Raw genomic sequence first — 12,188 nt, 5'->3', positions numbered from 1 at the left:
ACATATATTCATAGTATTAACACACACTACTTTTATATTTTGTGGTTTTATATGTTATAAAACATTAAACAAACATTGAAGACAATGAAATTTAGACATTTAGACAATGAAATTACATATTTCAAATTTTTTTACTTGATTTCATTCATGTAGTGAGGAATTATAGTTTGGGAAAAGTGTTACTAGTAAAATGTGTACAAGTTATGTCACAACAACACAATAGCAGCAGATTGAAGTAATCTTAGGCTACTCGTCAGAATGGTATTCTCCACTGGATCTAGCTGCACGATGCCTCGCGTTGTGTTCTTCTTTATCTTCTTCCGAGGAAAAATTCTGGGTTATTCCTGGACCTTTTGAACGTAATTGCGTTTACGTGACATCACGAACGCGCATCCCAGAACAGAGCAAGGCGAGTATTTGTGCTTATAAAACTTAAACTTTTTTATTTATTTTTGAAATGACCGATCGATTCGCTAGATAAGACCCTTATTCATCGTCTGGTATCGTTTAAAGCCCTTTGAAGCTGCACTGAAACTGTCATTTGGACCTTGAACCGTTTGGGTCCCAATGAAGTCCATTATATGGAGAAATGTTTTCATCAAAAACCTTAATTTCTTTTCGACTGAAGAAAGAAAGACATGGACATCTTGGATGACATGGGGGTGAGTAAATTATCAGCAAAAGTTTTTTTAAAAGTGAACTAATCCTTTAAGAATTCTTTCTGGATTAGTGACCAATATCCAGTCCAACAGAGATGATGAGTTATGACTAACTCTGGTAGGCTCATTAATTAACTGAGTAAGATTAATGCTGCTAAATAAATATTTATCATTAGAGAAAGCACGATCCAACCAATTACAATTAAAGTCACCCAAAATAATAAGTTCAGTATGCCTACCTAGAGAGTTAATAGTCGGCAAAATACACTTTGTAGAATCAACAGAAGCAGATGGTGGTCTGTAAAAACAACCTATAAATAACTGTTTGTTATCATGAAAAGAAATATGAATAAATAAACATTCAAAATTGGCTGGTGGTATTAATGGAGTTACACACACAGAATTCAAATGAGCAGCACCATATATAGCAACACCACCACCTATAGAAGGCCTGTCAGCTCTGAATAAAACAAAATTTTCAATTTTAATATCATCATCCCTAATTTGATCATGTAGCCATGTTTCAGAAATAGTAACAATATGAGGTTTATAAAGAGAAACCCAGGCTCTTAAAATATAAATTTTAGGGAGAAGACTTCTAATATTCAGCTGGACAATTTTTAAGCCCTTAACTAAATCTATAATTCAAACACTAAGTTAATTAAGGGCAGTCGTGTCCTAATGGATAGAGAGTTGGACTTGTAACCCGAAGGTCGTGGGTTCGAGTCTCAGGTCCGGCAGGGATTGTAGGTGGGGGGAGTGAATAACCAGCACTCTCAATACCACGACTGAGGTGAGACCCTTCAGCAAGGCACCGAACCCCCAACTGCTCCCCGGGCGCCGCAGCATTGGCTGCCCACTGCTCCGGGTGTATGTTCACTACACTTGGATGGGTTAAATGCAGAGCACAAATTCTGAGAATGGGTCACCATACTTGGCCACACACCACTTCCCTTTCCCTTAATAAATTAATAATTGAAAATAAGTTGTAGAATTGATTAGGGTAACATAAGGGTAAGAGCCGCAAAACAACACACTTAAATACACAAATAAAAACATAAAACAAAAACATAGAATGATCAATACTTTGAAAGTAAAAGAAAAGGGAAAAAAATATATAAAATGACCAAAAAAGGCTACTACAGGTTCAGTCTGATACAAATATAACATAAAGAGGACCATGATTATTCAGATCAATAATATATGCAAATAGAAAATAAAAAATAAATCCCTAACTGGCATCACATCATACAGTATATACATAAAAAAAAAAAAAATCTGAATCCTACTCAGAATCCAAGAAATAGGGAGTAAATGTCCACAAACCAAAAAAGAAATTCAGAAATCAGAAAAAAATAAAAATTTTGGGATCCTACTCACACTCCCATAGAATCCCGCAATTACGGAGTAGAGAGTAAATAAACACGGAAAAAGTTGCGGGAAAAAGTAGAGAATATTTGACATCAGCCACACGAAGAGTTTTTTTAATAGTGTCAAACTGTCGCCGTTTCTTTATAAGAAGTGCACTGTAATCCGGAAAGATGTAGACTCGTGTGTCATTGTAGACAAGCTCATTTTTCTACGGAGCCAGACGAAGAATCCTGACTTTATCCTGAAAATTCAGAAACTTAGCCACAATTGGTCTCGGTTTAAGTTTTGGTCCGGATAGGAAAGTTGGAGAGCGGTGCGCTCTTTCGATGACCAGAGCCGTAGAAAACTGTTCTTTACCAAGCAATTGTGCGATCAGTTGATTCAAAATATCATGTCTCTACCTTCACAAAATGATTTTTGACCCTAAGTTGGTGGGCAACCATTCACCTATTATGATTGAAAATGAGCCAATTAGACAGGTTATTTTGTACAAATACCTAGGTCTATTTATTGATGACAAGCTTTCATGGGAGGTGCATGTATATTATCTGTGTCAGAAGGTGCAACAAAAAATTTACTTTTTACGGAGGCTCAGACATTTTGGGGTTCCATCTGGTCGGCTTTACCGCACTCCAAGGTTCACATAAAACCGCTATAAAAATTATTTTGTTCGTTTTGCGACAGGACTGTTAAACTCTAATGTGAAAGACATAAGGACATGATTGCTTACAAATCCAGGGGTCTTGTTGGGAGGTCTATCTGTATTGCCCAAAACAATTTTCCTTTATGAGGGACAAATAAATTGAACTAAAATATATACTGATGGTTCTAAAGATACTGAATCTAGCCATATAGCTATAGCAGTGGCCTTTCCGCTGTTGAATTTTAAAATAGGTAATAGAACATCTCATTTCTTATTTTTTTAATTTACTGCAATATATGCATTGACCATGTATGGCTACATATTAATACATACAAATATTTTTAAAATTGTACAAATTAAGACAAAACTAGCATTAATTAGATCTGATTTTCATTAAGATGAAGAGCATGGCAGCAGTGTTGCGAGCTCCAAGTAAACTTTGCAGTTTTCAGTATGTTTTACTTGGGATTCTGTTGTTTTGCATGCTGACTGTTGTTAGTTTTTAACTGTCTGCGATAGACACACGCTTTTAAAGATTGACTTCGTCATGCAACAAAAACCGGACTTATGCGTTCTTGAACGCTGGCGCTCTGTTTACAGACAGGTAAGTACCCTTTGTCTGTGCCACACAGTCGTGACCGAGGAAACGCTCCCGGAAAAGGGGAAAGAGAGCCGCCATCCCCTCCCAACCATTTTGCTGGCTAACATTCAGACACAGCTAACAAACTTATACATTCGTGGCCTGCACCAGTTAACAAAAAAAGGTGAAAACACATACACATAATGGCCGTTACACAAAAAAAACAACAACTATGAAAACATGCCCATCACCATCAACAGGACACCTGTGGAGTGGGTAAGCAGCTTTAAGTTCTTTTTCCTTCACATCACTGAGGATCTCAAATGGTGCGCTCACACAGATGCAGTGCTGAAGAAGACACATCAACGCCTCTTCTTCCTGAGATTGCTGAATAAATTTGGGATGAGCCTCAACATCCTCAGAACATTCTACACCTGCGGAGAACATCCTGGCTGGCTGCATCACTGTCTGGTTTGGAAACAGCACTCCTGGCAACCACAAAGCTCTGAAGAGGGTCACGCAAACTGCCCACCACATTGGAGGGAAGCTCACCTCCGAGCTTACCTTCCTCCAGGACATCTACACCAGCCAGTGTATGAGGAAAGCTTGGAGGATCATCGGTGACTCCAGCCACCCGTCCTGTTCTGTTTCCGTGAGTCCATTAAATGAAACAGCTCCACAACTGAAAGGCAACGTTTGTACTTTATTAGCAGCTACAACTGTGGCGTGCTGCCACCACACACACTTCCAGGGCATCTGACACCATACTGCTACATATACTGCTCAAACTACACCAGGTTGCCATTACTATAATCATTATATCTTCCTTTTTTCAAATACACAAACAACAATCATAAATGTTAGCCAGACTTAGCACAATTAATAAAGAACATAATTTATACACTACTAATAAATACAATAAATATTTCATGTTTCAATAAGTCTCTCAGGGCATTTCCGTACAATTCCGATCTTCTCAAGGGTATCTCAGTCCTTTCAATTTGCTCTCACTCAGATCCGTCTTTCAACAAATGTTGACAATTCCTCCTTAACACAGCACCACTTGGCATTTCAACATTTTCCCTCAGGCTATCAGGCTAATGAACCTACACAATATACCTACAATATACTCCCACTGTACTGTATGCCATGCATTGCACTTTAACTCCAAACACAGCACAATATTGGACTATACGCATACACTGCACTTTAATACATGAATTGCTATCACTGGATTACCAATCCAATGCACATCCATTTGAAATTATTTTGCATCCAGTTGATGTTACGCCACTTAGACAGCCATCGGGAAAGACCACTGGAACCAGCTGAGCCCTTACAATCTGACTCTGCTGCAGTTTGGAATTGAACTGCTGGTTTGTTTGGCCAGAGGAGAACTGGACCCCCGACTGAGCCTGGATTCTCCCAAGGTTTTTTTCTCTATTCGGTCACCGATGGAGTTTTGGTTCCTTGCCGCTGTCGCCTCTGGCTTGCTTAGTTGGGGACACTTCACTTCATTTACAGCGATATCGTCGACCTGATTGCAAAGACACTATTTAAACTTATTGACACACTATTTTCCTTTTTTGATATTGTGCAGTTGCTTTGACACAATTTACATTGTAAAAAGCGCTATATAAATAAAAGTGACTTGACTTGACTTATGTATATTTTTATGTATAATCTGCAGCACGTTCACATATTTGTTGTGTATATATGTGTGTACATACTGTGTATAATGTGTATTGCTAACTGCAAGTATGTGTATATTGTACATTGTCATCTGTATGTAAATGTTATACTGTCTATATGTAAATTCATTCTGCACTGTTCTGAAGCACGCTCTCAAGAATTTCACTCACCAAGACACGTGCTGTTGGTGATGTGACAATAAAAGTGATTTGATTTGACTTACATTTGATCCTTTATTGTGTACATATATTGCACATACATTATTCCCATATAAATGTGAATGTACACACATATATACACACATTCGTGGAAAGAGTTACAGCAGATTTGTAGGTCCCAGCATGCTTTGCATCTGACTGTTAAATGAGAGTAAATGTAATTAAGTGTTATTTTGTGTGTTTTTGTGCAGTATTAATTTGTTAAGTGTTTTAAGTGGTATCATTTGGAATTTGTGCGAGAGCCTGTGGTTTGGCTGACTATTGGTTGAAAACTATTAAGACTATTGCTATTTTTGTTTATGCTATTGTAGCTGTATTTGACAATATGAAATGTATAAGTACTTTATAAAACATATTACATTACATATTTTCCATATATATGTGTGTATGCACTGCATGAGTAAATACACTCACCTAAAGGATTATTAGGAACACCATACTAATACTGTTTGATCCCCTTTCGCCTTCAGAACTGCCTTAATGTGGCATTGATTCAACAAGGTGCTGAAAGCATTCTTTAGAAATGTTGGCCCATATTGATAGGATAGCATCTTGCAGTTGATGGAGATTTGTGGGATGCACATCCAGGGCACGAAGCTCCCGTTCCACCACATCCCAAAGATGCTCTATTGGGTTGAGATCTGGTGACTGTGGGGGCCATTTTAGTACAGTGAACTCATTGTCATGTTCAAGAAACCAATCTGAAATGATTCGAGCTTTGTGACATGGTGCATTATCCTGCTGGAAGTAGCCATCAGAGGATGGGTACATGGTGGTCATAAAGGGATGGACATGGTCAGAAACAATGCTCAGGTAGGCCGTGGCATTTAAACGATGCCCAATTGGCACTAAGGGGCCTAAAGTGTGCCAAGAAAACATCCCCCACACCATTACACCACCACCACCAGCCTGCACAGTGGTAACAAGGCATGATGGATCCATGTTCTCATTCTGTTTACGCCAAATTCTTACTCTACCATCTGAATGTCTCAACAGAAATCGAGACTCATCAGACCAGGCAACATTTTTCCAGTCTTCAACCGTCCAATTTTGGTGAGCTCGTGCAAATTGTAGCCTCTTTTTCCTATTTGTAGTGGAGATGAGTGGTACCCGGTGGGGTCTTCTGCTGTTGTAGCCCATCCGCCTCAAGGTTGTGCGTGTTGTGGCTTCACAAATGCTTTGCTGCATACCTCGGTTGTAACGAGTGGTTATTTCAGTCAAAGTTGCTCTTCTATCAGCTTGAATCAGTCGGCCCATTCTCCTCTGACCTCTAGCATCAACAAGGCATTTTCGCCCACAGGACTGCCGCATACTGGATGTTTTTCCCTTTTCACACCATTCTTTGTAAACCCTAGAAATGGTTGTGCGTGAAAATCCCAGTAACTGAGCAGATTGTGAAATACTCAGACCGGCCTGTCTAGCACCAACAACCATGCCACGCTCAAAATTGCTTAAATCACCTTTCTTTCCCATTCTGACATTCAGTTTGGAGTTCAGGAGATTGTCTTGACCAGGACCACACCCCTAAATGCATTGAAGCAACTGCCATGTGATTGGTTGATTAGATAATTGCATTAATGAGAAATTGAACAGGTGTTCCTAATAATCCTTTAGGTGAGTGTATATGTTCAATGCTGTACCATCACATATATTTGTAACGGTATGGTGCAGGAAGGAAGACAAAGAAGATATACAACTCAAATGATCCAAACGTTTAATAATCCAAAAGCTGAGCAGGTAGATAGATGGTGCTACACAAGGTAACATAACAGTAACTGGACAAAAAATGAATGTGAGGGTACAACTTATAAAGGGAACCAAAGAGACTAACAAATGAAACACAGCTGGAGATTAATTAACTCATGGTGTCCATGGCAACTAAGGAGTGGCGGGAAAAGAACAAAGGAAATAGGAAACAAATGAAAAACATACTTGTTCGAAAATGACAAATCAAAAAGTCCAAGAACTGAAAATAACGAGCATGACTGTGACAATATTATAGTGTATTAATATATAAATGGAGCGTAGCGTTAGTTCTGGCAGGTCACATTAGTGAAGCTTGCATCAGCTGACACTCACAATCATAATTCCCTTTATAAGGTCTTTTCAGTTATTATTCAGCAGCTTTCGCTTGCTCAGGAGCTAATCACCCACCTCCATCCCCAACTCCTCCTCTCGTCCAGTCAGGACTTGGCATTGGATATTCTCGTTGAGTCAACCACTAAATTATGTTGTTATATAAAACAGTCACTTGGAACATTAATGATATCTGCTACATTAATGTTGGTTCTGGTTACCCATGAATGGGCAGGGAGGGTTTGCCCAGAACAGAACCATACCCCCGACCTAAAATGTATGCTAATTGTAAGTTATCTTTGATGATAATGGTCCTGACAGAACTAAATATGTTATCACATTTATTTCATTATATGAAAACAGAAATTCATTATGTATTATTTGATATATTGTAATATATTTACACATTATATTATTCTGTACATTTTCTAATAAAACACTGAATCATTTAATATATTGATGATCATTCATATATAAGGAAATATATATATATTTATTTATTGTTTTGCACAAGGGCATGCAGCGTGTACCGGGGGTTAATCTACCAGAAATAAATGACTTCAGGAGATTTAAATAATCAAACAAGTAGATCATTTTATTTGTCAGGTAACACATATCAAGACAATTACACAAATATAGGCCAAATCAGAAATGATAAATTCATAACAACAGTTGCTCAAAGATAAATCTAGGCGCTGAAGATGCATATCTGACAGTAAAGAAACACAGCAGTTATGAGTGTTCTGAGAGCAGGACTCAAACACAGCTCTGTGTGGGGCTTTTTTAGTTACACTAGAAATATACACCAGATCAGAACAAAAGAACTGCAAACGTTTCACTGTCCAGACATTTGTGGACTTTGATTGGGTCTATCCACCACCCAAAAGGAGAACAGAATGATCAAGTTTTCAGTCTATCACATAATAGAAATGACTGCTGTGACATTGAGACCATTTTACTGATCACACTGAGGTGATTAAAATGATATCAAACATGAAAAGGAAAAAACCAAAACAATGGATTGATACGATACATCATGTGTGGTATGTAGTAATTCTTCAGGTCTTGAGCCAAAGGGAAAGAAGGGAAAGTAGGGAGAGGGGGATTTATTGATGGGTGAGAAGATAAGTTCGGTTATATTCCTTTCTTTGAGATCTTTTCTCCAGATTAGTGAGTTTTATTGCATGATGTTTTTTTCTTCTTGTGTTCAGTTCAGTCTTGAATTGTGTTTGCAGATTCACATCGTATACATTTTTGAGAATAAAGGATTTCCTATGCTCAGTAAACCCTTATTTGAGTGAATTATTTTCACTCATGGAGCAGCATCTGTTTTGCTTTTGCATCTTGACTTTTTCCGATTTTATTCATTTTTACCATGCCTGAAAAAAATTTCCATTGTTGTCTGCCAAAAGTCATCAGATACGCTAAAGCCCCTTTGTTCTTCCTCTCTTCTCCAGCTTTCCTCAGATCCTCCAGATTCTTTATCCATTCATTTTTCCCCTCCTCCTTCCATCTGGGAATCAAGAAATACAGATGTTGAAGAGTGAAAGCGCTGTCTGATTTTAATGTGATGTTAGAGAGACTCATGATGGTCACATAAGCTTCATTCAGCAGGTTGGACTTTTCTTTTTGAATCTTCTCCAGCTCGTGTTTCAGTACTTTTTCTATTTGAGTTTTATCCTCAGACTCTTTCTCAATACTTTCATGCTCCCTTTTAGTTTTTTCATATGTTTTTTTGTCAAATCTGGTTTCAGGATGGTCAGCAGTGCCTTCATACTCCTGTCTGAGTTCATCAAATGTCATAATGTCGGTCTTTGTCTTCTTCACATATTTTTTGTTCTCTTTGACATGTTTGCTGTAATGACACTTCCTTGTACACACAGTGCAGCGTTCATTTTTCATGACCCAGCAGTCTGAGCGATCTTTCACCCACCAGCAGCCCCATTCATGACAGTTCTCCTGACAGACGGAGCAGCAGGTTGCGTATCTGTTCCACCACCATTCATTTTCAATCAAGACTTTTTCTTTGAAAACTTTATTGACTGTAAACTGAAACTTTTCACATCTCTTAATCTTGCCTCTGTTCTGTCTGAGGGCTTCTTGAATCTGATTAAGTTCTTCAGTTTTTGACTCTTTATCAGAGATTCGTTCCACCAGATTGTTGACACAGGCCTCAAGTCGTCTTCGCTCTTTCAGAACATCTAATGACATCTGAACACTTTTACTGTTCATTCTATCCAGAAGTGTGAAGAACTGATTCATGTTTCTCTCTCCCATTTCCCACAATGATCTGTATGTGTGCTCATACTGCTTGTCTCTTTTCTCTTTCTGCCGGTTGTTGAATAAGAAGTAAACAGGTTTTTCCTCATCTCTTCTGCAGGGTATTTCTGCTGTATTAATGGCATTAAGAGCATCTGTTGGAGGTCCTCCATCTGAATATGTGAGTAGAAACACTATGTTCTCCTCTATATCTCTACCAAACAGAGACAGAACTGAGTGAAAGATGTAAAAATCTTTGTCAGAGAGTCGATTCTGAGACGCCTTCATTACTAAACACACTGCATCAATATAATGAATCCCATCCTCATCTGAAAATAATCTGATCAGATACTCAGAAATCTCTCTGTCTTTCTCGTGTTCTTCAGTGTTTCCGTAGCCTGGGGTGTCAATGATGGTCAGAGATGTTGGGTTTTCTTCAACAAACACCTCATAAACTGTGATCTCTGATGTCTGGGAATATGTTTGATCTTTAGGTTCAGTTTCTTCTGTGATTTGATAAAACTCTTGATCCTCAAACTTCACTCCCAGTGAGTAGTTGATTATGGTGTTGATCAAGGTTGTTTTCCCGGCGCCGGTTTCTCCCACCATCAGTATGACTTTGTTCTGCTTCTTTCTGTCTCTTTGTCCATATATCCACTGTCTGACCTTTCTGTTAGTCCCATCAATATATTTTCTTTCTGTGTTCAAACGATAAACTGCTGGAGGGCCTTTATTAATTAGTACAGAATTAAGATGTAATCTGCAAAAGATTGATTGAACTGATTTAGCATCAACACATTTTGAAATCAAACAGGTATTTAATAACCTGCCTATGATGAGGACAAACAATTTGCGGTGGCACAATCATGGTTGTTTATGGACGCTAATGGTGTTTCAGTTTTAATGATTTTTTTTAAACCTATAATTAGTTTATTTATAATTGACTATACAGTGAACAATCACATTTCTGTTTATACACAATTATTCTGAGCGAAATGAATAAATGCAAAATAACATTCACTTACGCCATACTACGATGTTCTTCCATGCTTTTGCGCCGTTCTGTTGTCATTCTTTCTGTGATTTAAGAAAACACTGAATTAATAAATGAATGCATGTTTCATTTGCATACATCAAACTGTCACATAATGCAAGTAGAATTTTTATTTTTGGGTGAACTATCCCTTTAACAAAACATAAAATTCAGGTTCATGGCATTTCTTTTATCTTATGACACATAAGAGGTTGGTTTGGATATTGTGTTATCTATGATGTCACAGGCAAACACATTTTCATGCATCTTCCTCCAGTGCAAGACACAGACCAATAATTATACAGTATATCTTCACACCATAGGCTCTGCTTACTCCAGCTAACACATTTTTTTTTTTTTTTCGGCACAGGCATCAGAACAGCGCGTCTACTTGCAGTATATCTTTTTGTGTATGACAGGAATTCCTGTTTTGGCTCCTTTACACATTTTATAAGCTCATCACCAGGTCTCAGCTGGTAAAAGCACAGTATGTGTCACAAGAAGGAAGTGGAAACCGGCTAATGATAAAATATAGATAGAGTTAATGATTAGCTTTTCACACTTTGCTGGTGGTTCCTTCACCAGGGAATTTACTAGGACCCCACATTCAGTGCTGCACACACACACAGACCATGCACTAATACTGATATAGCAAGCACTTATAATGTGGTTTAATATGAGTTTAGTTAGAATATCTGTCCACCCATTTTGACAGTCAGCCAAAAAAAAAATTCTTGCTGCGCCACTGCTGAAGCATTAAAAAAGGGGAGGGAAAAAAGTTTTTTTTGAGTGTAAATCTAAAAAAAAAAAGGTTAGTGTGATATTTGGGACAAATATTACATTATTTAGAAGTTGCTTTGTTATTCCAAACAAAGCCTATTAAAAACAGTATTTTTTAAAATATTTTTGCCCCATGTTTTTAATTTCAGTTTCGTTTTCAAGCGTTTTATTTCGCTGCATCATCTTACTAAATTACCATCAAAGCTCTACTTTTTACAACTTAATAATGCAAATTGAATAGTCCAACCTTATCACAGGCAGTCTTGATCGCGGCTTTTGTGTTTTGCGTGCGTCTTGTTGAAAGATGCGATGAAAGCAGAGAAGCTCGAGCTCAAACTCCACGCGTCGCTACAGATGAACTCTGTTCTACAGCGCGACGACAAGAAACGAGTTTGCACAGAACCAATATATCCAATTTAGTTTAAAAACATCTCTATAACACAAAAGATAAACAAAGCGTAGCTATATCTCCCGAAATGAAATTAAAACAAGTACTTTCAGCTTGTATCTCCTCCCTCCTTTTTTCTGTTTGTTTCCGCCTCAGAACAAGCAGGAAACCACAGCTCTGTTAGGGCAGAGCTGTTGAGAAACAGAGTTGTGTCACTCCCATAGGCTTCCATGCATTGAAGCCCATTAATTTCAGTGCTTCTCAAACACAGTCGCCAGACAGCTGAGGAAATTACAGCATTTTTTGCCATTTTAACCCATTAGTGTACCTCTCGGAAATCTGACCAGTAGTTGTATTTTATGAAACGCATTATAGTTGATGTTTATTTTTAGATAATAGGCAGTATATGCTATATTTGCAGTTAGATAACGTGGATATATTATATAATCAAATATTTTGATGAATACAGTTGGTTGCCTTTTTTATTTT

At 37.9% G+C, this 12,188-nt stretch overlaps 1 protein-coding gene across 1 annotated transcript; it reads right to left on the bottom strand.

Annotated features, from left to right (window-relative positions):
* Positions 1-7,814: 7,814 nt before the first annotated feature.
* Positions 7,815-11,853, bottom strand: LOC306854449 (uncharacterized protein). The gene is made up of 4 exons (XM_079392441.1): positions 11,807-11,853; positions 11,559-11,677; positions 10,524-10,575; positions 7,815-10,258 (listed from the first exon to the last, which is right to left on the bottom strand). Exons 3-4 carry the CDS (start codon positions 10,568-10,570, stop codon positions 8,548-8,550), a joined length of 1,758 nt encoding a protein of 585 aa, XP_079248567.1. The 5' UTR covers positions 10,571-10,575; positions 11,559-11,677; positions 11,807-11,853; the 3' UTR covers positions 7,815-8,547.
* Between the last annotated feature and the right edge of the window lie 335 nt (positions 11,854-12,188).

The sequence above is a fragment of the Barbus barbus genome (genome assembly GCF_936440315.1).
Source record: "Barbus barbus genome assembly, chromosome: 3".
Lineage (NCBI taxonomy): Eukaryota > Metazoa > Chordata > Actinopteri > Cypriniformes > Cyprinidae > Barbus > Barbus barbus.
Note: the sequence above shows the minus strand (reverse complement) of the source record. Positions and strands in the feature narration are given on the sequence as shown.